The 24,193-nt window shown below is 43.7% G+C and overlaps 2 protein-coding genes across 4 annotated transcripts in view; one reads left to right on the top strand and one right to left on the bottom strand.

Moving 5' to 3' along the window:
• The window catches only part of PTPN11 (protein tyrosine phosphatase non-receptor type 11), a 46,247-nt gene extending 42,100 nt beyond the window's left edge, over nt 1–4,147 (bottom strand). For all 3 annotated transcript variants that reach the window (XR_012631345.1, XR_012631344.1, XM_074887653.1), the window contains exon 1: nt 3,926–4,147. Coding sequence is in view for 1 of the 3 variants with exons in the window: in XM_074887653.1 (XP_074743754.1) it covers nt 3,926–3,939 (14 nt within the window). In the remaining 2 variants the exon portion in view is untranslated. The remainder of the gene's footprint in view (nt 1–3,925) is intronic.
• A 382-nt stretch (nt 4,148–4,529) lies between these two features.
• On the top strand, nt 4,530–8,610 carry RPL6 (ribosomal protein L6). The gene is made up of 7 exons (XM_074887656.1): nt 4,530–4,553; nt 5,228–5,494; nt 5,588–5,686; nt 6,171–6,314; nt 7,283–7,331; nt 7,758–7,942; nt 8,415–8,610. Exons 2-7 carry the CDS (start codon nt 5,228–5,230, stop codon nt 8,565–8,567), a joined length of 897 nt encoding a protein of 298 aa, XP_074743757.1. The 5' UTR covers nt 4,530–4,553; the 3' UTR covers nt 8,568–8,610.
• The last annotated feature ends 15,583 nt before the right edge of the window (nt 8,611–24,193 follow it).

Genomic DNA, 24,193 nt, shown 5'->3' with positions numbered 1-24,193 from the left:
CTATATCCAAGAAGCTCAGTGTCCCCACCTATGGCATTAACTTTGTAGAGACAATTTATTCTTAGCCATTCAGTTAACGCATCTGTGTTTTCTCTTATCTGTAACTGAGGATTTTTATTGCCCTCTTGCAGTACTAAACTACATCTGTGTGTTCTGGATGAAAGGAGTTTATAATGAGGCACGATTTTAGAAGGCAAACTTAAAAAAAAAACCCAAACCAACCACCACACAGCCCAGGGACAGAGATGTGAACGCAGCAACTAAGAACTGTTTTAGTGGCTTTGTCAGACTTGTGTTTGGCAATTAAAAGATCACCTTTATTTTTCAGAGTTGCCATAAATTAGACTATTTATGAAACAAGTGAAAACGCACATCCATATCTGCAGAAAGAACCCAGGCTACTTCTCTTTGTACACCAGGTTCTCAGTTTCTCCGAAGTAAAGCAAAATATTAAGGCAAATGACTCTGCAACCAATCTCATTACATATATGAGTGCTACATCTAAAAAAAATTGAATAGCGTTTCTGATCCTACCCGATACAGTCAGCATTTCAATTCATTTCATAAACTGCTAAAACAGCAAAATATGCGTATGCATGTCTAAATTTAGGGTTATTACTGTAATTGTTCCAGCAATTCCTTCTGTACTGAAAAGTCGACAGTATTCCCACCAAGGCCTTATCCAGCCTATTCTCTTCAGAAACAGATTCTCACAGAAACAGCCTGCAGAGTTTTAGAGATTCCAGAATATCCAAACTCCTAGCACATCATTCGAATGGGAATTAGGATTACTTATGTGTCTTATGATTCTTCCTGTTAATCTTGCTTTTTTGTCTAGTTGCACCAAGAAAATCTAGTCAATACTACTACATCTTTAACTGAAGAACAACAAAAAAATAATCAAACCTATGCAGCACGGGTCATGAAAAAAATATTTAAAAATACTTCAAGTTATTATAGCAAATGGGAATCAATTAATAAATAACGCTACACTTATGTAATGACGACTCAAACTTTAAGAAAAGTCTCACAAAAGAAACTGCACAAGCATCGGTACCTGGTATGAACTGAACATTAAATACTACATTTTGGAATATGACAGGTTGGCCTGCAGAAGCTGATGATGTATTTGCCACACTTCCACACCTAAAATTTTACTTCCATTAGGAGAAAGCAAAAAACAAACAAACAAAAAGTGCAGCACCATTTTGAAGAGTTTATAAGCTTTTTAAACACACATAGGATTCAAGAGACACCTTTGCAAGTTTCTGAGTTTATATACAAAAATGGATAAATATACAAAGGAGAAATTATTGGGATCAATTCTACAAATTTATTGTATGGCAACATTCCATAAACTGTAATTAATATAATATCTTCTGTATCTTATCCTAAACCCTAATACACCTGGAAGTAACTGTAGACAAGTTGTTAAAAAGATGTAAAATAACAGAAACATAATAATTTAATGAAGAGAAGGGACTGCAAATAACTTGTGCTTAAAGAAGAGGTTAAAAAGATGATAGATTGTTTAAAAACAAAAATCTCACCCCCACATGTACACACACTCCTACTGAAGATGGCAAAAAGCAAGCAAGTGTAGCAAAAGAAAAGCTACATCTGGGAGAGCGATGGAGTTTATTGCACTTTATGTAACTTTTGTTCTAATGGTAACTTGTACTCCTGCTCTCTCATCTTTATATTTTTGGCTTTGAGTAGGAAGATGCATTTGTCAGACACCCCAAATAGAAAAATGGGGGTGTTAGTGATCTCTGTTAAATGGTTCCGGACCGGTGATCGAGCTCGCTTCATTTGAAGTACTGCCATCACATGTGCTTTTGAACCTTGGTGGCTACATCCCTTCCAAAACCGGAGGAGAGAGCAAAGGGGACTGCAGACACCGATACCAGTAACATAAGCCCTATAGAGAACTTTCTCTTGCACTTCCTTTTATAGGGATGGAATGCATTTTAGACTTTTTTCTACTTTCCTTCTTCAACCTCTATTATGAGCAGGTGCAGAGGCTATCCCAAGCAAAGGACATCACAGCCAACAAATACAATCAAGAAAGTAACACACGCACACATAACCCCACACTCTAATTAACCTAGCTGTCCTCACTATGCACGGAATACTCCTTACAGCAGTTCTGATTTGGGGCGTTCAGCAACACACCATTCCAAGTCCCTTATTAGTTTACAGTAAGACAAAAATGATGGCAGAAAAGTAACCAGTGAAATAGCAGGGATCTCATTTACAAAACTAAGGGGATATTAGCCAAGCAAGAAACCTTTTGATGAAAACTAACACATGGTAGGAAATACAGCCTTGCTACAATTATCTCTTTTTTGTTGTTGTTGTTAGCATAGGCCAGAAAAGATCATCAGGATCTGTGTTTTGTAAGTCACACATCGCCAGCATATTTCTCTCTTACCAAACTGAAGAGAGAAAAGAAAAAAATCAATACATTTTTCCATGCTGTGATTGGGCTTTTCTAATCACCTTTTCAAGAGCAGGAGAGATTAAATCAGTTCTGAGTCTCAGCTGTCACAACCATAGCATTCAGGGAGGCGGTGACTGGTAGTTTAATTACACCTATTTATAGGCTCATCAGTTTATATTTCTCATCTTTTTTCACTCTCCCTCACAAGTTACAATTTAAAGTCCTGAGCAGAATATGAGGATTATTCCCAACAACAAGGAAATTCGCAAGTGTTTCCAAAGGTACTCAAGCCAGTGCGTGAGTAGGGACATTCAGAAAAACCCAACAGACAGTAGAGATCTCCCACACGCCTCAAGACCCCAGACCCAAATTTAACCATAAATGGCCACGGACTGAAAAACAACCTGTCTAGTTCCACCACCTTAAGCAGAAGAAGAAAGAGGACAACCCAATGTTGAAGAAGTTATACTTTAATAGATATTACTTAAAAAGATGTGTCAAACTTCAGAATAGGTATGTTTGATAAGAATATAAATATCTTTTTCCTTTTTGTGACATTAATTCCTCTTCAGTTTAACATTTACCTTAAGCCCTCAGCCCAAAAAGGGCTGCTAAAATAAGACAAACATCAAAATACATTCAGGACAGTGAGAAGCTACAACAAAGAAAACAGATTCAACTGTTCATCGTGCTGACTTTGCAACCCCACAAGGTTTTGAAATTAGACCGAATGCTGTTAATAAACTGAGAGCCCAGACCAGCTTACGAACGGTAGTTTTAAAGTTGGCTGATGTTTTAGTTTCAGTAACGTCACTAGTGCCGGATTACCGAGAGCAGCACGACCCTCCCTGGCCTCGGATACTGGACCGAGCGGTTGCCACACGAATAAAATTCATCCCTCAGCTCCGGTTCGAACGCACACGCGGGCACGGGGTGACTCGCTTGAAGCCCCCCACGAAGCCAACGTTACTGTGGCAGCTCCGGCCTCTGCACGGGGGTCGGCGGAGCCCCAGGTCAGCCGCTCCCCACCCCCCACCCCCCCCCCCCCCGCCCCACCGGGCCCCCGGCCACGCCGGAGAGGGCGTCCCCCCGCCGCGCCGGCTGGGTGAGCGTCCGCTCACCGGGGAAAGCGAGGCGAGGGGCGGGGAGCCGAGCGAGCCAGGCCCCGACTGGAGCCGAGGCGGCGGCCGCAGCCCCACGGCGGCGGGAGCGGGGACATCCCACCCCAGGACCGGGCGGGGAGAGGGGCTGCGATGCGGCTGCAGGCAGCGGGGCGGGGGCTGCCCCTGCACCAGAGCCCCAGGGCGCGGGAGGCCCTGCCCGGCCAGGACGGCCGCGGGGAAGAGGAGGCCCAGGCCGAGGGTCCCCCGAGAGCGGGCAACGAGGGGCCCGAGCCCTGCGCGCCCCCGGGGGCAAGCGGCCCCCTGCCCGCCACCCTCCCCCCTCCCCCGCCGGGCTCGGCGCCGCTCGCTCCCGCCTCACCTCCGCGATGTCATTTTTCTCCCGTGGCACCGGCGGGTCGCGGTGCGCCCAGCCGCCTCCCCCCCCCGCTCCTCCTCAACGGCCGCCTCTCACATCGGGGGGGACCCCCCCCCCGGCGCGGGCCGCGGCCTACGGGCACCCAGAAGGGAGCGTGAACAACGGCCGCCTCAGGCCCCGGAGGCGCACGGAGCGCGGCGCGGCCCGCCCTGCGTCACCCGCCCGGTGCGTCATCGGTCTGCGACGCCGCCCCGCCCCCGCCTCAACCCCCCGCCCCGGGAGCGGGCCCCGGTGTCCCCCGCCACGGGAGCAGCGGAGCCGCGTCCCGCGGAGCCGGGCCGGGCGTTGGCGGAGCCTCGCCTCGAGGCGCCCCGAGGGGGAGGGAGGGTCAGGCCGCGGCAGGGCGGCGAGCCCCGCTCCCGGAGCCGCTGGCCACCGCACAGCCCCCCCCGGAGCCGGGATGCGGGTGGCCGGTGCTTCCTCCCCGGTGACCGGGGCCTGGCCCGGGCCTCGCCGCACCAGCCCGGACTACAAATCCCAGCGTGCTCCGCGGCCGGCGCGGTGACGTCAGACGCCGCGCTCTCTTTAGGCCGCTCGTACCCGGATGTGGGTCCCTTTCCCTCCCCGGAAGGTAAGAATGGCGGAGCGGCGGCGGGCAGGGCCGGGCCCCGGCGGGCGCCATCCGCCGCCATCTGCCCTCGGGCGGCTGCGTTAGGCTCACGGGCCTGTCCCGGTGCCTTTGGGGACGCGGTGATGGCGCCCGGAGGGGGCGATGTGGGGATGGAGCGGGAGGTTCAGTCGCCTTCGGCCGGGCCAGGCCCGCGGCTGGCTGCGGGGTCCGGGCTGGGCCGCGACCGGAGCCCGTGAGCCCAGCGGGCTGTGGCCGGTGCTGGAGGCCTTCGCGGGGCTTGAGCGGTAGCCTGGGGAAGACCGGCGTAGCCCCGCGGTGTGGCAGGGCCCGGTGGGGCTGAGGGGAGCCGCGAGCATCCTCGGGAGCAGAGGGGTGACTGCGGCCTCGGCCTGTGCGTTTTCCTGGGCTTGGCGGTGGAGCGGGGCTGGGGGGCGGTGGGGGAGCTCGTACCCGCAGGAAGCGGCGTGGAGGAGCATTTTGCCTTACGGCTGGGCCTGCAGCAGACAGAGCTTTTGGCTCTGTAGTGCCTTGGTTAGGCACGGCTGCAGGAGGTGGCTGACAGCTGTTAGAATGGTGTAAAAGATCAAATTCTGATTGTTTTCTTTTATTTCTACGACTTAGTCCTCGGCACACCTTGTAATAAATCATAATTTTCGTTTTACTGGGATTCACAGATGGCGGGCGAGAAGGCAGCTGCTGAGAAAAAGCCAGGCGAGAAGGCGGCCGGTGAGAAAAAGCCAGGCAAGAAGAAGACAAGTGAGAAGCCGCCGGCTGAGCAGAAAGGAAGCCAGAAGGAAGCGGGTGAGAAGAAAAAGAAGGTTAAGAAGCATCATGCCAGCCGTAACCCTGTCCTGGCCCGGGGTATCGGGAGGTATTCCCGCTCAGCCATGTATGCCAGAAAAGCGCTGTACAAGCGCAAGTATACTGCTCCGGAAACAAAGGTAAGATAAGAAATGCTGTGTTTGAATAATCATGGTTTTTCACAGTGACTTTGGTTTGAAATGTCGTATGTTTTCCCTTTTCTTTGTCTACAGATAGAAAAGAAAAGGAAAGAAAAGCCACGCGCAACCATCACCAAGCCGGTGGGTGGAGACAAGAATGGAGGCAGCCGGGTGGTTAAAATCCGCAAAATGGTAAGAAACCGAACTCGGACGTGCACAGTTTAAGGCTGTTATTTGTAAGTTTTGACTAGACGATGCACCTCTGGGCTGAGGCAACAGAGCAGCCTCAGCCCGTGTTGTGCTCAGCTGAACTGCCGGCCGTTCTCTCCCCAAGATACGGACCCGGTGATTGTCGGTTTTGGGGGAGATGCTGGTGATTTAGAGGATGGTCAGTAGACAAGAGCGGGGCCTTCTCTGCTTCTTGTATCGCTGGGCTGAATTAGAAGCACGCGCAGAAATACAGCGCTGGTGTCAACTTTCGCTGTTGCACAATTGGACAAAAAATATTCCGTGTGTTCCTGAAGTGTTGGTTGCAGCAGAAGAAAAAAAATCTTTCATAAAGGTCATCTTTGGGGAAACAGTATCTTTTACAAATGGAAGAATCTATAAACTGTAGCGCAGGCTTTCTGTCCCGTGGAATACATGACGGTACAACATTTTGCTCTTCTTTTTCCAGCCCAGATATTACCCCACTGAAGATGTTCCTCGCAAGCTTTTGAGTCACGGCAAAAAGCCCTTTTGCCAGCACAAGAGGCGGCTGCGGGCCTCTATTACTCCAGGAACCGTTCTGATCCTTCTGACTGGTCGTCACAGAGGCAAGGTAACCCCAGGCTGCTTCTTGTTGGCTCCCCCAGTGGCTTTGCAGCATTTCTGTGCTGAAACCGTTTGGACTGAGCAGAGGTATCAGGGATTTACCAGCTGATTGCACCGGACGCTGCTCAGCCACTAGATGCAAATCTGTTTTTCTGTGATTTCTGTCTAGATGCTTTCTCTCATCCTGCCTTTAGGGGAAACAGGCTTTAAACTAATACTCTTCTACACAGAGCTGGAAGTAAAACAGGCTAGTCCAGTTACTTAGAATTAAGGGAGTCTTACTGCAGTGCAGAAAAGCGCATAGATTCGTGTCGTGCTAACTTTGTGCTGCTTCTAACGCCTGCTTCTAACTGTTGCAATGAGGATGAAACTTCGTCTTGGAGTAGTGATTAATTACCAAGGTAACACTTGATTGTTAAATATTAAGATGTGCCTTCATCTTAATGATGTTTGCTAATAGGTCTTAACCGATATCATTTATTTTGTTGAATTCTTTGGCTTTGATGTCACATTACTTAATGCTGTTCAGAGAAGGAAAACTTGAGCAGAAAGAACAAAGTGCAAGTGGGGGATGGCTCTGACTGTGGGATATGTTGTGGTGCCCTTCTGTTTTTTATCTAGTCCCTCCCTTTAACTTGCACAAAGAACGTGGGTGACAAGGTGGCTGCCTCGCCATCCTGTAGAATAGGCAAAGATTCAAAAACAAACTAATTCGCTCAGCCTTGAATGATGGAGCACATGGAGAGTCGCGACCTGTCCTGGATGAGGTAACTCTGCCAGGGCTGTACTCTCAGAAGGTTGGTAGCTTGGCTCAGGTGGTGGTCGCTTCCCAGGTCATGCAGTTGTGCCCGTGCCCAGGTGCTTTGTCCGTGCTTACACCCGCAGCGCAGGCCAAGCACGGGCACGGTCCCGGCCTGGTTGCAGTACGTGAGTGCTGGGACATGAGGACTGATGTCGCATCTCATCTCTTTCCAGCGTGTCGTCTTCTTGAAGCAGCTTGCTACTGGCCTTTTGCTTGTTACAGGTAAAAAAACTTTCATATAAGTATAATGATTTTTTTGTTTGTTTGGGGGGGGGGGGTGTGTGGATTTGAGTGGTTGTTTTTTTTAAGTTCAGGTTTGCCTCCGCTGTCTGTAGCGCTGCAGATTTGTGTGCGGGTGGTTTGGCGCATCGTGTCTTCACGTGACTACGTGGAATCACATTCTGTGACTTTCTAGGGAGGTTCAGGGGAGATCATTAAGCTTCAGTATCTGACTACCTGGAAGATACCAGGGAGCATTTTTTTGGCTTTTCTAGAGTTTGTGGGGAAGGGCTTTGTTGATTGTTCAGATTTTAGCTGTAGGCATCTCTGAAGAAACTAGTTATCTCATACCCTACAAAAAGTCAAAAGCAGTGGTTGTTGCCAGGAGAGCTAACCTTGTTTTCTCTTCTGTCTTCACTCTGCCTTTAGGACCCTTGGTTATCAACCGTGTCCCTCTGCGTAGGGCCCATCAGAAATTTGTCATCGCTACATCTACAAAGGTTGATATCTCTGGAGTGAAAATTCCCAAGCATCTCACTGATGCGTACTTTAAGAAGAAGAGGCTGCGTAAGCCCAAGCACCAGGAAGGCGAGATCTTTGACACTGAAAAAGAAGTAAGGAACATGATTATTCACTCCTTCTGAGTGCCTTGTTACCTAAAGCCAGGCTGGAAAGGGGGAAATACCATGAATGGACAATAGAATTTTAAGTGGTCCTCAATAAAGTGAGGTAATACCATTAAAATGAATTAATACAGAGCATTGAGATAGCGCCCTTTTTAATTGGGGTAGAACAGCAGCAATGGTTATTCAAGTTAAATGTCTTTTTTGACCAAGAAACACCTTTACTGTTTTGATACTGCCAACAGCACGCTGCTGGCTCTCATATCTACAACATAAGCCAAACAGTGGCTTCAGTTCTCTGCCACCTCCGGTCTCCTACCACTTTTCCCACATTTAGAACAAATGGAGAAAAGATTTCCTGAAAATGCCAGAACTCAGGGTTTGCCCTGAATTTTCTCATCTCCGCAGAAAAGTCGATGAAGTCGCTCTGCGGGATTTTAACATTATTCTTTGTACTTTCTAGAAATACGAGATAACGGAGCAACGCAAGTCAGACCAGAAGGCAGTGGATTCGCAGATCCTTGCGCGAATCAAGAAGGTGCCTCAGCTCCGTGGGTACCTGCGTTCTACGTTCTGTCTCTCAAATGGAGTCTATCCTCACAAATTGGTGTTCTAACTGTTCTGAAAGCACCACATTAAATCCGAAGGGAAAAAAGCAAGGATTTCTGGTGTCTTCATTGCAATCCATAATAGAACGTGTTGCGCAGATCTTGCAGTACATGTTATTTAATGGATAAGAAAACTGGTTGTAGCATGAAATTCTGAGCAACTGTATGTAGATGACTGGGTTTTGAGTGTATAAGGGTTTGGGGTGGGATTTTTTTTCCAATTTGGTATAACTAGAAAGGAATTGGCACTTGAATTTCAGTTTCCTTAACTACGAATGAGTTGGGGAGGGAAAAACAAAACCAACCTATTTTCTTTTGGGAAAGAGGATATGTGCTGGATCAACTAGCCATCTGGACACGTTCCAGAACAAACATCCAGCCCAATGCCTGTGCTGGTGTACTTCTGCACCCTTACTGCTTCAGGTGTCTTGGGAAGAGCCAGGTCTTAGCAGCAAACCACTGCTAGGTAACTCGTTAGCATTTTAAAGCTTTGTTGAGATGGTATTTCTGACGAACTGCTTTGATCCATCAATCACCACACAAACCACAGCTAATATAGCAACTTTCTAGAGCCATTTCAGGAGCTGTGCCTTGCATTTTTGAAAGAAGTTCAAAGTTTTGCAGGGTCATTTATCAACCCCAGAACCATAACAGTATTTAGAATGTACGTCCCTCCCCAAATCCTGTCTGTGTTTTCCTGTTCTTTGTTTATCCGCGTGGGATGTAACGCTTTTAGTTGGGAAGAATACCACCTGCTTGGATCAAAAAGCGTGAGTCTTAATTCTGTAGGCTTAGAAATGAGTTAAAAAACAGAAACTGTTTCTGTGAAAGGCGAGTATTTTTCTGGCCTGGGAGACTTCCAGAATCTCAACAATTTTTCCTGTCTCAAAAACTGGTAGAAAGTGAGTTAAGAAAGTTAGTGCTGTCTGTTTTCTCTTATCTGTTGAGGTCAGTTACCAGATATCTGGAAGAGGATGCTTGGGTAGCGATAGCTCTGCTCTTAGAAAAACTGAGGATGTACATATTAACAAATCTGGCATGCTTGAGCTCTTTCTTAGCCAGACTTAGGCAGGAAACGAGGCTTATATAACTGCACCATCTGTCTTCCTATTAATTCTTAGCTGAAAGTAGCCAATGGGGTCAAACTTGACGGGGAGTAGAGATTTCATCAAATTCATACAAGCTTCAGGAAAAAGGAATAGAAAAGGGAGTAATATGACCCTCGCAGAGGCAGAAGTCTGCAACGTGCCACGTTCATGGGGGAGGAGGGATTGGGCTTTGGGTGTTCCAGAGCTGAGGAAGAAACAAGAATATCTGGCTCAGTGGATTCTTGCACCAAGGGACTATGGTCATCCTTACAGCTGATGCTGGCTGGTGTTGAGAGTAGGGAAGTATGTAGCACTGGTTACTCTTCCACCATCTTCCTCTTGGTAATTAACATATTCAATATTAGTGTGGTTCAGCAGAGGGAGCCAGCGAGCAAGCTGAGCCCAAACGCAGAACTGGCTGGGTGTGCTGTGCATCTCGCGTTGCTCTGTGCTAGGTTCTGCCCTGTGGTACTCCAGGTTCTTTATTTTTCAGCGTCATTGTAACTCACCACAGACGTAGTTCCATCTTCTGTTGTACGTGGTTGGGTGGATAATGCGTATAGTCAAAGGTTTCTTAAGTTGATGTTTTACTGCAGTGATGGGACTGGCCTGTTTATATAAATCAACTCTAAAACTGTTGCACACATCTCTCTGCTAGTACTAAGGTAAGTTTACTGATAGCTTAGAAAGCTCACTTAAAGTAAAAATTGTACATCAGAACACTTAAATGGGAAAAGTCCAAAACCAGTGAGCTAGACCTCTTGATCAGAATAGCATGTGGTATTGCAAAGGCTGCAAACTGAGATTTGGTCACGCAGTTGTCTAAGAGAACACTTAAGAGGTACTAGTGCTTCAGTCATTCCCTTTGTCTCTGGGGATGGGGAAGTTGTAGTAACAAAATAGCCCTAGTCTAGTCTAGGGGTAGTAACAAATAGTCTAAGAATAACCAGGCATTTAGATACAATGGTGTTTTTTATAATTATGATACATTCCTCATTTGTGTATCGGAAGATGTGAAATAATACTTGAAACCATTAACCTTTTTTACTGAATGGGGAGGTTTTGTCTCGCAGTGTGCTGTCAGGAAGTGATTTGGTAACGTAATTCAGTTGTCTTAATAGGTCCTGGCGTGGAGAAACGGTCTCACGTGCTGCCATCGCCTCCCTCGCCCCAGCCCTGTCACTTGTCTGACTAGGTGATGGCTAGTAACACAGCCCTGCAAGGTGGGGAGAGGGGGAGGAATTGAGTATTTTCGTGCTGGTTTAGATCCCTGAACTGAGTCACTGTGGGACCAGATGAATGTTGGTGTCGGCACAAAGGGGCGTGGGAGCGGGCCTGCTTCTGGAGGTGCTAGCTGTGAAGTCAAATTTTAACACCAAATCATGCCTTCCCAGTGCCGAGCAGCTCCTCGGGCTCTGCTGCAGAAAATGGAGACGGCAAAACACTCTCAGGGAAAGGCAGCTGGTGGACAGCTGTGATTTGTCTCTCTTTTAACCTCTAAAATATTTTCCTTGAGTTCTGTGAAATCTGGCTTTTTTCTGGAATGCTCTGGGGTGGGGGATGGAAAAGCGAAAAAACAAGGACTATACAGATGACCGACACAGGAACAAAGTGAATATTCAGAAGGATTTTTCAATCTAGATAATACTGTCCACTACCTGAAAGATACTTCCACCACATAAAGAGCTTTTGTGTGTGTTCTCGCTGTCCCGCAGCTTTTCTCATTCTGAGCATGTAAACAGTTCTGCAGTCCTGGCTCGCTGAGTCATTGCTTTCCACCGAGCATCCCCCACAGAAGAAGCTAGAGACATCCAAAGCCTCAGTCACCCAATCAAAAGTGCTGGAGATGTGCAAGTCCAAAAATAGTGACAGACTCAACCACAGCAGCACTTCATTAGCATCAAATGTGCTCTTTGCTTCAGCTGCCTAATAAAGTGATATGTAATTATAATAAAGCATCCTTTTGAGAGGAAAGATAGAGGGATGTTGGCTTTCTCGGGGAATTGGTAATAAGATGCAATGGCTCATTATCTACAGGCACCTATTTTTATCTATTAGCTGCCTCTCTGAAATGACCTGGTGGATTCAGTCCAGCCCAGAGAGGCTCTGACCCAGCTGCCGTGCTGGCCGCAGCCTCGCAGAGGCAGACAGCAGCCTTGCTGCTGGGACTAGGAGCCTTAGGAGAAACTGAGGCTTATTTGCAAGACAAAGAACTTCCCAGTGCCAGGTTTGTAGAGAACAGGACCTCTGACATTTCAGGTGTGACACAATCGGTTTTAACCTTAATTAAGAAACAATGCTATGGCTGGAGCGTGAAGGGGCTTTCACAGGACTGCCCCACGTACCATTTTGGCCAAGTGTTGAGGAAAATATGCCAAATATGCCCAGATGTCCAGCGATCAGCTACTCAGTTCCCCTGCGCTATAGGATACCTGTAGGATGTGCCTTGTCATGCAGGGGCAGATGAGCCTTTTTCCACCAGCGTATTTTCACCTGATCCCTGTTCTTCCTCTCCTCGTAGCTCACAACTGTTGCCACTGGTATACCCAGCCCAGCTTCTGCAAAAAGTAATTCTGGAGCTCTCCACAAGCTCAATAAAGAATAAACAGAATTTGGGGACAGTTTGTCATCACCACCTGGAAGAAGCTCTGCTTTAGCCTCACAGAAAATGCAGGCAAGATCAGCTGAGAAACCATTCGTAGAGGAGAGCTGGCCCAGGCAGCCTTCCTCTAGCAAATGCTAGAGAACTCCTTCCACTTTTCTCCAAATGCTGATTTCCATCTCATTTTCAATGATTCAAGCATTAGAAACCCCATCCAAATGGATTTTACTACCAGAATTTGTTCCAGATTCTCTGTATATTCTTCTTTCAGTACATTTTGTTTCTTGTCTTCCAGTGCAGAGGGCTTCCTGGTCTGTCCTTATTAAAATCAACTGGTTTTTAAGATCAAAACTGGTTTTTACAGTTTTCTAACTCCAGGCAAGCAATTACCCTGCTCAATTTGAAACTGGACAGCAGAGTTCTGCCCTGTCCCTGGCTCACTGTGAAGGCTGTGTTACTGAGCTCTCTTAAAGTTCCACTGGGATAAGAGATCGCACCATTTCCCTGTGCTGTTCAGGAGATTAAGCAGCATACCGAGCTATAAATATCAGTGGCTCCTACAATTTTATCAGCTACTACTCTGTTACAAGGTGGACACACGGACAGCTTAGTCCAAGAGATCTAGAACCATGTAGGAGTCATGTAAATTCCACTACACGTTCTTCTGTCATTACACATAATGTCACATAAATGACATAATCATACAGGTACAGGATTAAGAGCTCCCACTCCTATTCTGGTTTGGAGACAGCATCTGAAGTTCCCGGAGACTTGTGTGGGAACGTGGGGACGCAGGCAAAGGAGAACTATTTACCTGTTAATTTGACTTCCCCAGTTCTGCATTACAGTCTGCACTAAGCACTTGACAACTCATTGTTTAAGCAATTAGAGCAATTAAATCCGTATTTTTATAAGGATCTTATTCACAATAGTTCTCGGTATTTTTTTTCCTCATTGTTCAGGAAGCCACTAATTGAACAAAGCGAGCCAGTCCCACTGGCTGTAGTCAACATTCGCACTGAGTCATGCAGGAGGGCTGGTCTGTGATGGTTATGGGTGGAATTTAACATGTGTGCCAGTAAGCAACCAAATGACATTTCCTACTTGATGCTTTTGCATTGTTTGTTTGTTGTTTGGGTTTTTTTTTAGATCAGACCAGTTTTGACCCTCTTGCAGATGAAGAGTCAAAAAACATTTTTGTCAGCTGACTGCCTTTTGGGGCTCATTTTATCCTGTTTTTTTCCCTATTATTTCAATGTTTATCTTTCTCAGTGGAAATTACTTCACATGATAGATTGTACACACAGCCAGCAATTTCTGTGACCTAACCATGGTTCACACTATACCAGACATAAATACTTATTAGTAGTAATAAGGATAAGGAGAGAGGAAGCATGGTAGTCAAAATATTACCCGAGATAAAATAAATTAAATTTTTTTTTCTCAGCTCTATTGATTTTCTGTGTGATCCTGAGTAACTTAATTTCAGTGAGGTCAGTGCTCACATACCTGCAGAATAGCAGTAATACTTTCTCATATTGGGTCTCAAGAAGTGTTTTAAACTATTGCAGACATACAATTTATGACAGTGCTCTAAAGTACGTAAAAGAATAAAAAGTCTATGCTTGGATGACACTAAGGAGGGAACCTGATCCATTATTCTAATCTTCCCCTACTGAGATCGTATCAACATTTAATACTAAAAAGTAAAAACATTGTGTGGTGTTGAAGACTGGCACAGGTGGCATGAGAAATAAATGTTTTCATACTCCTATTTATCAGCTGTAATGTAATTTTTTTGCAGAATTTAATCCATTATATTTGTACAGGACAATACAGCTAAAGATTTAGTCGCTGGTGACAGTCTGTGTTTCTGCGTTTCGCCCAATTAGCAGTTCCTAGCACTTTGCCTGCAGAATTCTTTTAATGATCATAATAACTTCTCATACTTTACATACACTGAGCACATTGGGCTCGTGATACCCAGCAGAGGCAAAAACTGCCATTATAACACCGAGAAACTGTACACAAAAGTAAAATTATTTATTCAGTCCACTGGAACAAGTCAGTGGGATGCAGAGAACCACACCAAGCAGCACTAGGAAAGGCTTTAAACCTCATGAAGGAAACAGGAGCCTAAACCAGAAGCAATTACATCTTCATCTATTTTGTCAGTCCTGCTTGATCTAGAGGTTTTTCACTCACTTGACAGATGCACTTAGGATGTAATTGTTTTTAAAATTAAGGCTTTCAGATATCACCATGTGCTATACATGGTATTCTATTGTTCAGAATGCCCATTTTCACATGAGGAAATATAGTACAAAGATAAAATGTACAAAAACAATCCTAGGCAGCAAGCTTGTGTCCTTGATTTACAAGGGAGGAAGGTTATTTTTCAGAACAAGGAAATATGAAGGCCCTAAAAAGAATGATGCACCCTCAAAATGTTTCACTGGAGATGTTTAGGTAAAATCAGTGTTCAAATTACTGGCGTGAATGTCCTGCTAAACTGAAATGAAAGCCTGTTTCATAGAATTTCATAGAAATTGGTGGGTAACCGTAACTGTTCCTTAAAATAAGCACAAAAAATAAACAAATGCCCCTCTAGAATCAGAGAACCGAAACAACAGCAACTCAAATGACAGGCACATGACAAAGCTTCTGTACATTGCGCATTATCCGCATGGCTTCCCTCTGGACTGACACAGAAGGTGCAAAAAGGGCATTCGAAATCTGGAGCTTTGTGTTTCTGTGAGAGAAAAAAAAAAAACACATGCACATACTAGGGACAGAGAGGGAGAAAAAGGAAAACTGCATTTTGAGACTGCTGGTGCAACAGAAAACTTTGAGAGTGCTTTTTTTGGTCAAAATACTGGCTTTGGTCAAAGCACTGTGCACAAAAATCTGTGGTTTACTTAATCTAACACTCTAGGAAAGAAAACTTTTTTATGCTCTGTAAATAAACGGGACTTCATCAAGGCAATGTCTAGTATCATCGTGTAACTGTCTTCTAACACAGGCAACCCATTAATCTCCAAAATGGCCAACAGCTTGCATCCAAAAAATGAAAATAATACAAATAACATCACAAATTATGTGGCTTGGGCTTACTTGAAATAACAGCTGATTTCACAAGTACCTGAGAAGGGTGTCCCAGCAGCTGTATCCCAGGGATTTTTAAGAATACTCATTAGAATTTCTATCATTCTTCCCATCCTGTCACCCCGATCTGCAACTTTCCATGTCGGTCAACTGGCCACCGCACCAAGCCTGCGGAGACTGGATAATCAAGCCTAAAAAAATGGCTTTTTTATGTGTTTGTCATGCACAATCAATAGGCATGTGACAGCAATCTGGAAGAATGGAGGAATGAGCGACACGTAATATGGTCACTGTATTGCGTGTGAAGGGCCGGGCTGAATCTGTCTATTTGTGAACCAATCACCTAATGAAGGTGGTGATGCTGGTATCCTCCAAATAGTCGGTTGGCTTTGGATGACTGACAGATAGCGCTGCTCTCAGTTCTTCTGTTGATTGATTGCTCATGGAGTTATTTTAGTTGAAGGGCAATTAACTGTTCTTCATGGTTTATCTGTAGGCTGCTTGTGATGTTGTTCTTTTTAAAGAAATGCTGCTATGTTGATAAGCATAAAGTCAAGGGTTTATAAAACAATTCCAGAAAAGACTGACTCTTACCTGTCAAGACCAGGATTTTATTCGCTCTTGACATTCCACTGCAGCATTCATCAACTCAGCTCTACGATATTACAGTTGAAGAAACCGGCCTACCCGTAGCAGCATGAAAAGACTTTCAACCATCCTGGCTTCATCTGGGGGCCAGTCCATCACAGGTCTGTGGAATGATGAATTATTTGGCCTTTGCTGACTTATGCCATCTGGCTGTAAGGAACAGAGGGAAAAACAGGTGAGTCACAGTGAGCACAGGAAGATTGCACCTCTCACAGAAATCTGCAACATCCCTTCACTAACAAAACCACAGTAGACCTCTATATCCTTTCTTGTTTGTCTCCCTTATATCTATATCCCATCAAGTTGTTCACTCGCTGTGACAATTATTGTATAATAGTTTTTACTCTTCCTTTAAAAGTAGATTATTGGCTGGAAATTATAGGAAAGAGATACTGGAGAAAACAGGAGAAATGCTTCAAGAAAGAAAGGAAGGGGAGGTAGGCACTATGGGAAGAGCACCTTTGGAGATGTGGGCACTTATAGCTGCAAAACAACACACACAGAGAACGAAATTGCTCTCCCCAGAGGAAAAGGCATTCCATTTGTGCTGCATGGTTTCAGTTCTCAATTAGTGGCTTTCAGTTTTAAGTTTGTTTTGAATGCCTGTCACCATTGAAGAGAAAATCAGTACAGAGTATGGTTTCTCAGGCCAGGGATTCACTGACCTGGCTTCCTTTCCTTAGGAAAAAGGGTAGTTGGTGCTGCAATGCCTGTGAAAACCTGCTAATTAAGACCTCACAGGATCTTGGAACTGATTTGTGAATTTCAAGTAAAAGAAAGATGATAAAAGTTCAAAAGCCAGCTCATTTAAAATCCTGCTTTGCCTCTTCTTTGGTGTCGTTTCAGACTCTCTAGTCACTATCATCCCTTTCGTAACACCTCACAAGTCACCCTTACTTAGAGCTGTGCTTAGGAAAAGCAGGTCATTTTTAGACAAATAACATGTAATGAGTTGTGGGGTTTATTCCCAATATTGCTAACTCGGCATGGGCAACTGAATGGATTGGCATACCTTTATCTAAAACTTATACAAAGACCCAGCTCTGAGCTTTTGTAGTAAACAGCTGCCTCAGGCCTTTCATTCTGGATGACACCTACAAAACATGGCTGACGGAAGCAAGCTGGCAAAATTCTGTTTCTTGTCATCTTTGAGTAATTCCTCCATCATTCTCTTCATCACTACTTCTTGCTGTGGACAAGCTATTACAAGACATTCCTAAAGTTGCTTTTGTTTTGTCTTTGTCCTTCCTACAGGTCTTTCTGCTTTCTCCCTGCTGTTGTTACGCAAATTACTTTGAACAGAATATAGAAAATAGCAAATGGACTATGAAAACCATCTAATCCTGCATGCTGAGATCAGCTAAGTCCCCATCAGGCCCAACAGATACTTGCCCAAGCATTGCCAAAGCCCTCCACTAACAGATCCCACAACCTCAGAGGCAACCCAGCAACAGGAAATGTTTCCTGATGTCTGCCCTGTATCTCCCCAGCTGCAGTCTAAGCCCGTGATTTTTGTCCTGTCAACAGCAGCTTCTGCTCCTCTCACTGCTTCAGCCTTTCACACATTTGTTCCCATGTCTCCTCTCTGCCTTCTCTTCTCGAGACTGAACGTACCAAATCATTTCCAGCGTTCCTCAGAGGCAGTGTTTTCAAGATGCCTGATTACTCTCGTCAAGACTTTCCCCAGTCCATCCACGGGCTTCTTGAAACACAGGGATCAGTTCCAAACGCAGCCATCCAGGTGGTGCTTTGTCTTTCGCTTTTAAGCAGTTCCGTGTCTGTAAACCACCACAGTAAGATTTTGGTTTTGAATGAAGCTTACAGCTGCGACGGAGTTACAGATAACAAGAAAAAACAAGTATAGACAAATTCTTGCCAGTCATAGTAATCCCTGCTTTCCACCCACTTACCTATTCATACATTTCATTTTACTCTATTTATTATATGTTATTTTAAACTCTCAGTGTCAAAATATTCCTAACCTTACCATATGATGGATTTAGACTGAGATATATGAATGAAACTAAACTAGCCTAATAAGTTTTCCTAGATAGTTTGACTTTCTGGTACTCTGAAAGGCCATGAAAATGTCTAAGCTGTTTTACTTCTAAAGTGTTTTCAATTACAAATGAAGACTTTTATCAACACGAAATTAAAAAGCCAAGATGCCCTCATTTCAATTTTTTGAGTAGTTCTGCTTTGTCACAGAGGCAAAGCATCCTTATTGCAAAGAGCTGCTCCTGAATTGGAATAGTTTGAAATCTGTTTAGGGTAGGCTGATCATTACTGTAGCAGAAAAACACCTGATGCAAATATTTAGACATGAGACAAACAGGTATGATGGGATATTTATGTAAGAAAAGTTACAGAATACCCATAGTAGTTAATTCCTATTTTTCTTGATCTACAGTTCATGGGAAATACACCTTTCCACTAACATACAAAGGATATGAGCACACAGACCTACCTATCCCTTCTTCTGACTTCTCATTTACTTCCAATTACCAGTTCAGTTCAGTTCAGTGAGGCATTGTTGACAATGATACAGTTAAAAGAAAAAAAGGAAAAAAAAAAGGAAAAAAAAAAAAGTGACAGAACTCTCTAGTGTCTTAGTGTCTGTCAGATTGGGCAGATGCCTTCACAAGTCGATACAATCCTCCCCATATTCATGGCGTCGTGCCAGTGCAGACCATCCATCCCAGGGTGAGAGTGAAAGAAAATTGCTGTACTGGGATGCTTCTCCCAGGAGTTTTTATTTGTGGTTCTGATGGGATGACTGGGATGTAAAAAGGATGTAAAAAGGTACTAGAATGTGTGTAGTATAATTAAAAAATCTCCTCTGTTGCCAGTAATGATATAAATAAGGATAAATAAATTATAAATAAAGTACAAGCTCCTGTAGATGTCACAACAATATTTTTCTGCAACACTATACAGACTGTCCTTCAGCTGGTTTTAATGATATGGGAGATTTTAAGAAAATGTACAGCTGGCAGAAAATTTGCCAGTGATTGAAATCAATTCATCCTGTGAATGAGTCATATTTAACAAAACTTTATCTTGAAAAAAATAAAGTACAATGTTAAAATAGATTTTTGGAGTTTTCATTTCAATATTAATTTTATTCAGCAGCAAAATTATTAAGAAATTTTATCAAATAAAAATAAACAACATAGCATATGAATTAAATAAAAATCTTACATAATACAAAATTGGAATAAAAAGAAAACTGAAATAAGTTAATTGTCCTGAAATGTGTTCTTTCCCCTGAAATGTTACATTGCAAATGTCAAAATTTCAGCTTTTTATTCTGATTGGAATTAAACACTTTTTATAAAACTCTGCCCAGTTCTCAGTCAACTTTAAAACAATGTCTGTGCAGGGCCATCCTATGGGGAGAGAGAACTCATTTCTCCCAGGGATATAAGTTTAAAATATAGATCTTGTTCATCATGGCTCTTCTTCAATATAAAGTAAGATGAACCCAGCCTCCCCACCCACTCCGTGACTTTAGCCAGCTAGTTAACCAGCTGGTTAGTTAACCAGGGGCAGATTTCCCGTGGCAGAGTGTTGGTGGCCTGGCCGCAGGGAGCTCTTCCCCCTCAGCATCTCCGAGTACAAGGTAGGATGCTTCCCCGCATCGCGACGCAGCTGCAGCTACTATCCCCGTGCCTCACGCTTCTATCAGGTGTTGGTGATGTGAACATCCTCATCCTCCCCCGGGAGGTGTGTTGGCAGGTTTGACAACACGCTTCAATCAGCGCTGAAGGAACATTTCAGGGAGTCTAGTGAATAAGAGGCAAAGCCTGGCAGATCACCGCACCCGTCTCCGCAGGAGTCCTGGACAAGGAGCCAGGGGCCCTGCGCTGGGGCACCAGTGTGAGGTGTTCGCACTGTTTCATGTAAAGGAGGAAAATACATTTAATTTCAAGATGTGAGGGCTTTAACACGCTTAACTGATCCGTTCTCATCTTCTAACTGTCAGAAATTTAAAATCATGATACAGGGCTGTGACTCCAAGTGGGACTTACACTGATTTTACTAAATTAAAGCTGAGGTCTTTTAACCTAAAATAGCAAAAAAAATGGACATTTTAGATGTCTGCCTTGGAACAAAGGACATCTTTGAGTGACAAGGGGATGCTCCTAGAAGAAAAAACCAAAAGTCTGTATGTTCTGTATCAGTAATTGGAATCCTTTCTTGTTACCAATGAATAGTTCTCAAACATGGACATTTGCAGGATTAGCATTTCAACCAATTTACTTGGGAAATTATGGAAAATTATTGAGATACAAATGTAGAAGCTCAAACTATTTCTTGATAGTCTAATAGAAAACCAGCTTATGCTGCTCCTTCTTTCCAAGAGTTTTAAATAAAACTTTATGTAAAATATGGGGTAAATATGAAGCTAAAGATAGTTCTGATGACAGATATATTTTGTATTTGTGTCTAAATATCAGTCCCTTCTCTGTGCTGACCACTTTCAGCATTACAATAGCATTGCCAAGGAGTCCTACTCTCTTTTACAAAAGAAAACACTGCCAATCCTGCAGCACACATTGATTAAAAAAACCTACCATTTTTATAACTCATTCTCGAGAACTAATTTTAAACTCCTCAGATCTCAGCCAAGCTATTAGGGATTTTGTCAATTTAACATTATAAACCCTGAGAAACACTTTATAAAGTGGACCTTGTAATAATTTGTATAAATTATATAAATCCACCTTGTTACATTTATATTTTTACAATATTGAGTAGAATATTGTAGCAGGCTTTTTTTCTTTTTTTTTTTTTTCCTCGTTTTCCTGCACCCGTTTTCAGGGAGGTTGAATTTTAAAACAGTACCGAATAGCTGTATTTAAAACCTACCTATTTTGGGACATTAATAATGAGTCTTCTGAGACATTAGAGATTCAGAAATTCAGGACAACCACTAAGGGATCTGTTGAGCTCCCAACCACTCTTCCTCACTGATGGGCAGCATTTAAATATTTCCCTCCTTAAAAGGCTACTTGCGTTAAATTCTTGAATAAGATAATGAGACACGAGATTACCGAGAGTTATGCTAAATGCCAGCTTGCTTTGTTCCTGCATGTGAAATACCACAAACAGAATTTAAGCCTAAATTGTTATTTCATTTACAAGCTCAGTCTGAGTCAACGATATCATACAGCTGCAGAGAAAGCAAAGATGATACTGAGACACTTGACAGGAGTGTTGCATAGAAGACACGGGAATCTGTCCAAACCACTTCTCACTGGTAAGGCTTCATCTAAAGTACCAGCAGCTCATGAGAGATGTGGACAAGTTGGAGGAAATCCCAAAGAGCAGAAGAATGATCAAGACTTTCAGAGTACTGAGCCTACAGAGAAAATTTGAAAGGACGGGGATTATTTAGTGCAGAGACGATGGAGAGGAACTGTGGTCACAGCCTTCGCACATCAAAAAGACTTCACATAAGAGGAAGAAAATAAACTGTTCTCTGAGCCTACAACAGCTGATCTCTGTGCCTGCAAAGCTGAGAAAAATGAAAAGGCTTAAATTACAGTAACACAAGTTCAATTAAGCATTAGGAAACTCCCTAACTGTAATGACAGTTCAACAATGGAAGAGATTGCAGGTGGAGTCTCCATCACTCTAAATGGGACAAGTAAGTGTCACAGGCAGTGTAGTTGCCGCGTGGGTCACAGCACTGGATGAGGTTGTCTCTAAGAAAACATTCCAGCATTTTTATTATGATTGTATAATTTACATTTATTTCATGTCCAATTTAGCTAAGGCTATGTTTGCCAGGTAGGTGATTCATACTCATGTTTCCTGTAATAAAATTGCCCTTACTCATTTTATTAAGATCTCTTTTTATTTGATCTTCCTTCCTCAAGCCTACCTTACTATCAGTCAGAGCCTTCTTTGGAGATTATTGCTAATATATCAAAATGAGAAAAATGTGAAAATTTTTCCGTTGCAATTAAAATACATTCCTGAAGTTTGAAATTATTTTATTTCAGTCTAGTTTTTGTTTTCTCCTCTGTCAAATACTGATTTTTTTTCCCACTTCAGTCCTTTCTAAGTTTTAGTTGGAGAAATATGAAGAAACTGTACTTATTAATCATAGTTAGCATGCCAAGAAATGCCAGTATTCCCTGCATAGTGGTCTTATTAATGATGGCATTCGGGCTTTCTAAATAACATGTACTAGGCAGAGGAGCCAGAATTCAGGGTATGGAAATCTGGTTATTGCAGACCACATAAAAATAGCAACTGTTTCTTCTGTTTCACACATTTCTCAGTGCCACAATGGTCATTAAAACTAAAACTGCCATTTCTAAATTAACAGAAAGATGTACAGCAAAGCCTTAGGACGAAAAGAATTTCCACCATATGTTATAGCTGTTAATATAAAATTAAACTGGAGGGCGAGACAGTGTTCCTTTAAATTCCATTACGTAATAGGCAAATGGTCAATTCGAAGCATGAATAGTGACTTTCCGTTTTCAGCTCACAGGGCTGAATTTTTGCTCGCAGACCGTGAGGATCTTCTGCTAAATCTCAGTAACGGGGATGCCCAGGGAAGCACAAGGGCACATTCTGCTGCAGGACCTGCCCACGAAGCGCCTCACTCCGGAATCCGGCCACCAGAGGCAGACGCGACCACGGCCGCAGCAGCGTGAGGCTGCTGACCCATCTGCTCCAAAATTATGAAAGCAAAAGACTGGGTTTCTGCACAAGCCTATTTACAAGTTAAGGGGTTTATTTCTTCCGCTTGATGATTTGTGTCACAAAGTTATTCTGGTCTGGTTTTTAAGGCACACCATCTCCCATAACGTAGTACAAGACTTTGTAGTTCCTGCAGTCCACCTCTGAATGCTACATTAAAGTTACAGTGGCTGACGTTTTCTGGTGACGTGCAGAACAAAAATAATATTATTTTTTTCATTATATTATACAACACCTTCTGCAGAAGATGCCAAACAAACTGCATTATATTTACTGATTCATTACAGGATCAAGGCCCTAATAGCAAAAATTTCATGTGGCATTCATGCTATGTCAGCATTCCATCCCATGTAAACTTTTGTTTTGTTTGTACGACATAGTGTTAATTCCTGAGTGGCAGGCACGTAAGATAATTTAGTAAATGTTACATTTACTAGTAATTATTTTATTTACCTGCACTGAGGCAGGACGGGACACGTTTCTCAGTTTTATGGCATTAGATTAATTCAATAACTGATTTGTAACTTTGAATTGTCAAATCAGTACAGCTCAGAAGAACGCCAAATAAGCAAATAAATAACTGTAAAATGGTAAACACCTCCTGTGTTCAGCTCGGGATGTCGTCACATAGATATGGCTGAAAGGGATTTCTAAAACATCCGCACAAGCTCCAGTTCACAGTTAAGTGGCCTGCTTTTCACTCAGGGCCCGCTCAGGTTACCTACCACACAAAACCGCATGGATCAGGATCTTCGCCGTGAGAACTTGTTTGCCAACCCCCAGTCAAATGACAAAGCACAGCCTCTGGCCAGTATATAATTCAGCCATGCACCTCTTTCTGTGCTTAGCCTGCTGTGCATGCATCCCGAGTTACACATACCTCCCTCTACCTCTGAGTCAGCTCCTTATTCAAATACGAGGCCTTGGTTTGTATTTCAAAGCAATTAGTGGATTGAATCGACAGCTATATCAAACCCCGATTCTCCATCTGGGAGCTGCTGTGACAACCATATTCCTCTGGGATAAAGCAGTCCAGAAGGCCTTGGAAAGGGCACGTGAAAGCTGGAGACAATCAATTTTCAGGCTGGGGGACACCCAGCCTATGAAAGAGTCCTTTGGAGAACAACACATACATCCAAAACTCAGCCACCTCTACAAAACCCTGCAAATCCTCTCTGTTGAGAAGCCTTCCTGGTATGACTGTTGCTCGTGAAGTGAACGTCTCATTCCCAGCTCTGCTATTTGTATTGATTTTGTGGAAGATACTCAACTAGTACCATGATACAAAATCTAAAGACAGAATTTTTTTCAGTGTTACTCCCACTAAAATGTATACACACTTTGTGTTTCTCTTCCTCTGTTCCTGTCTCATGTGAATGAATGAAAACAATGTAAAACTGCTCTGGTAACAAAACACCACCACCAGTGACTATTTTGTAATGAAATATAGTGACTAATCTAACCTCAGCAG

This window comes from Strix uralensis, chromosome 17, assembly GCF_047716275.1.
Source record: "Strix uralensis isolate ZFMK-TIS-50842 chromosome 17, bStrUra1, whole genome shotgun sequence".
Lineage (NCBI taxonomy): Eukaryota > Metazoa > Chordata > Aves > Strigiformes > Strigidae > Strix > Strix uralensis.
This window is presented reverse-complemented; position numbering and strand designations above follow the sequence as displayed.

What these genes read in the sequence shown, in the direction of transcription:
- RPL6 (XM_074887656.1), top strand. Translation starts at nt 5,228, where the DNA reads ATGGCGGGCGAGAAGGCAGCTGCTGAGAAAAAGCCAGGCGAGAAGGCG. An exon ending in ATACTGCTCCGGAAACAAAG is followed by an intron (nt 5,495 to 5,587) that starts GTAAGATAAGAA and finishes CTTTGTCTACAG; the next exon opens with ATAGAAAAGAAAAGGAAAGA. An exon ending in TCTTTGACACTGAAAAAGAA is followed by an intron (nt 7,943 to 8,414) that starts GTAAGGAACATG and finishes TGTACTTTCTAG; the next exon opens with AAATACGAGATAACGGAGCA.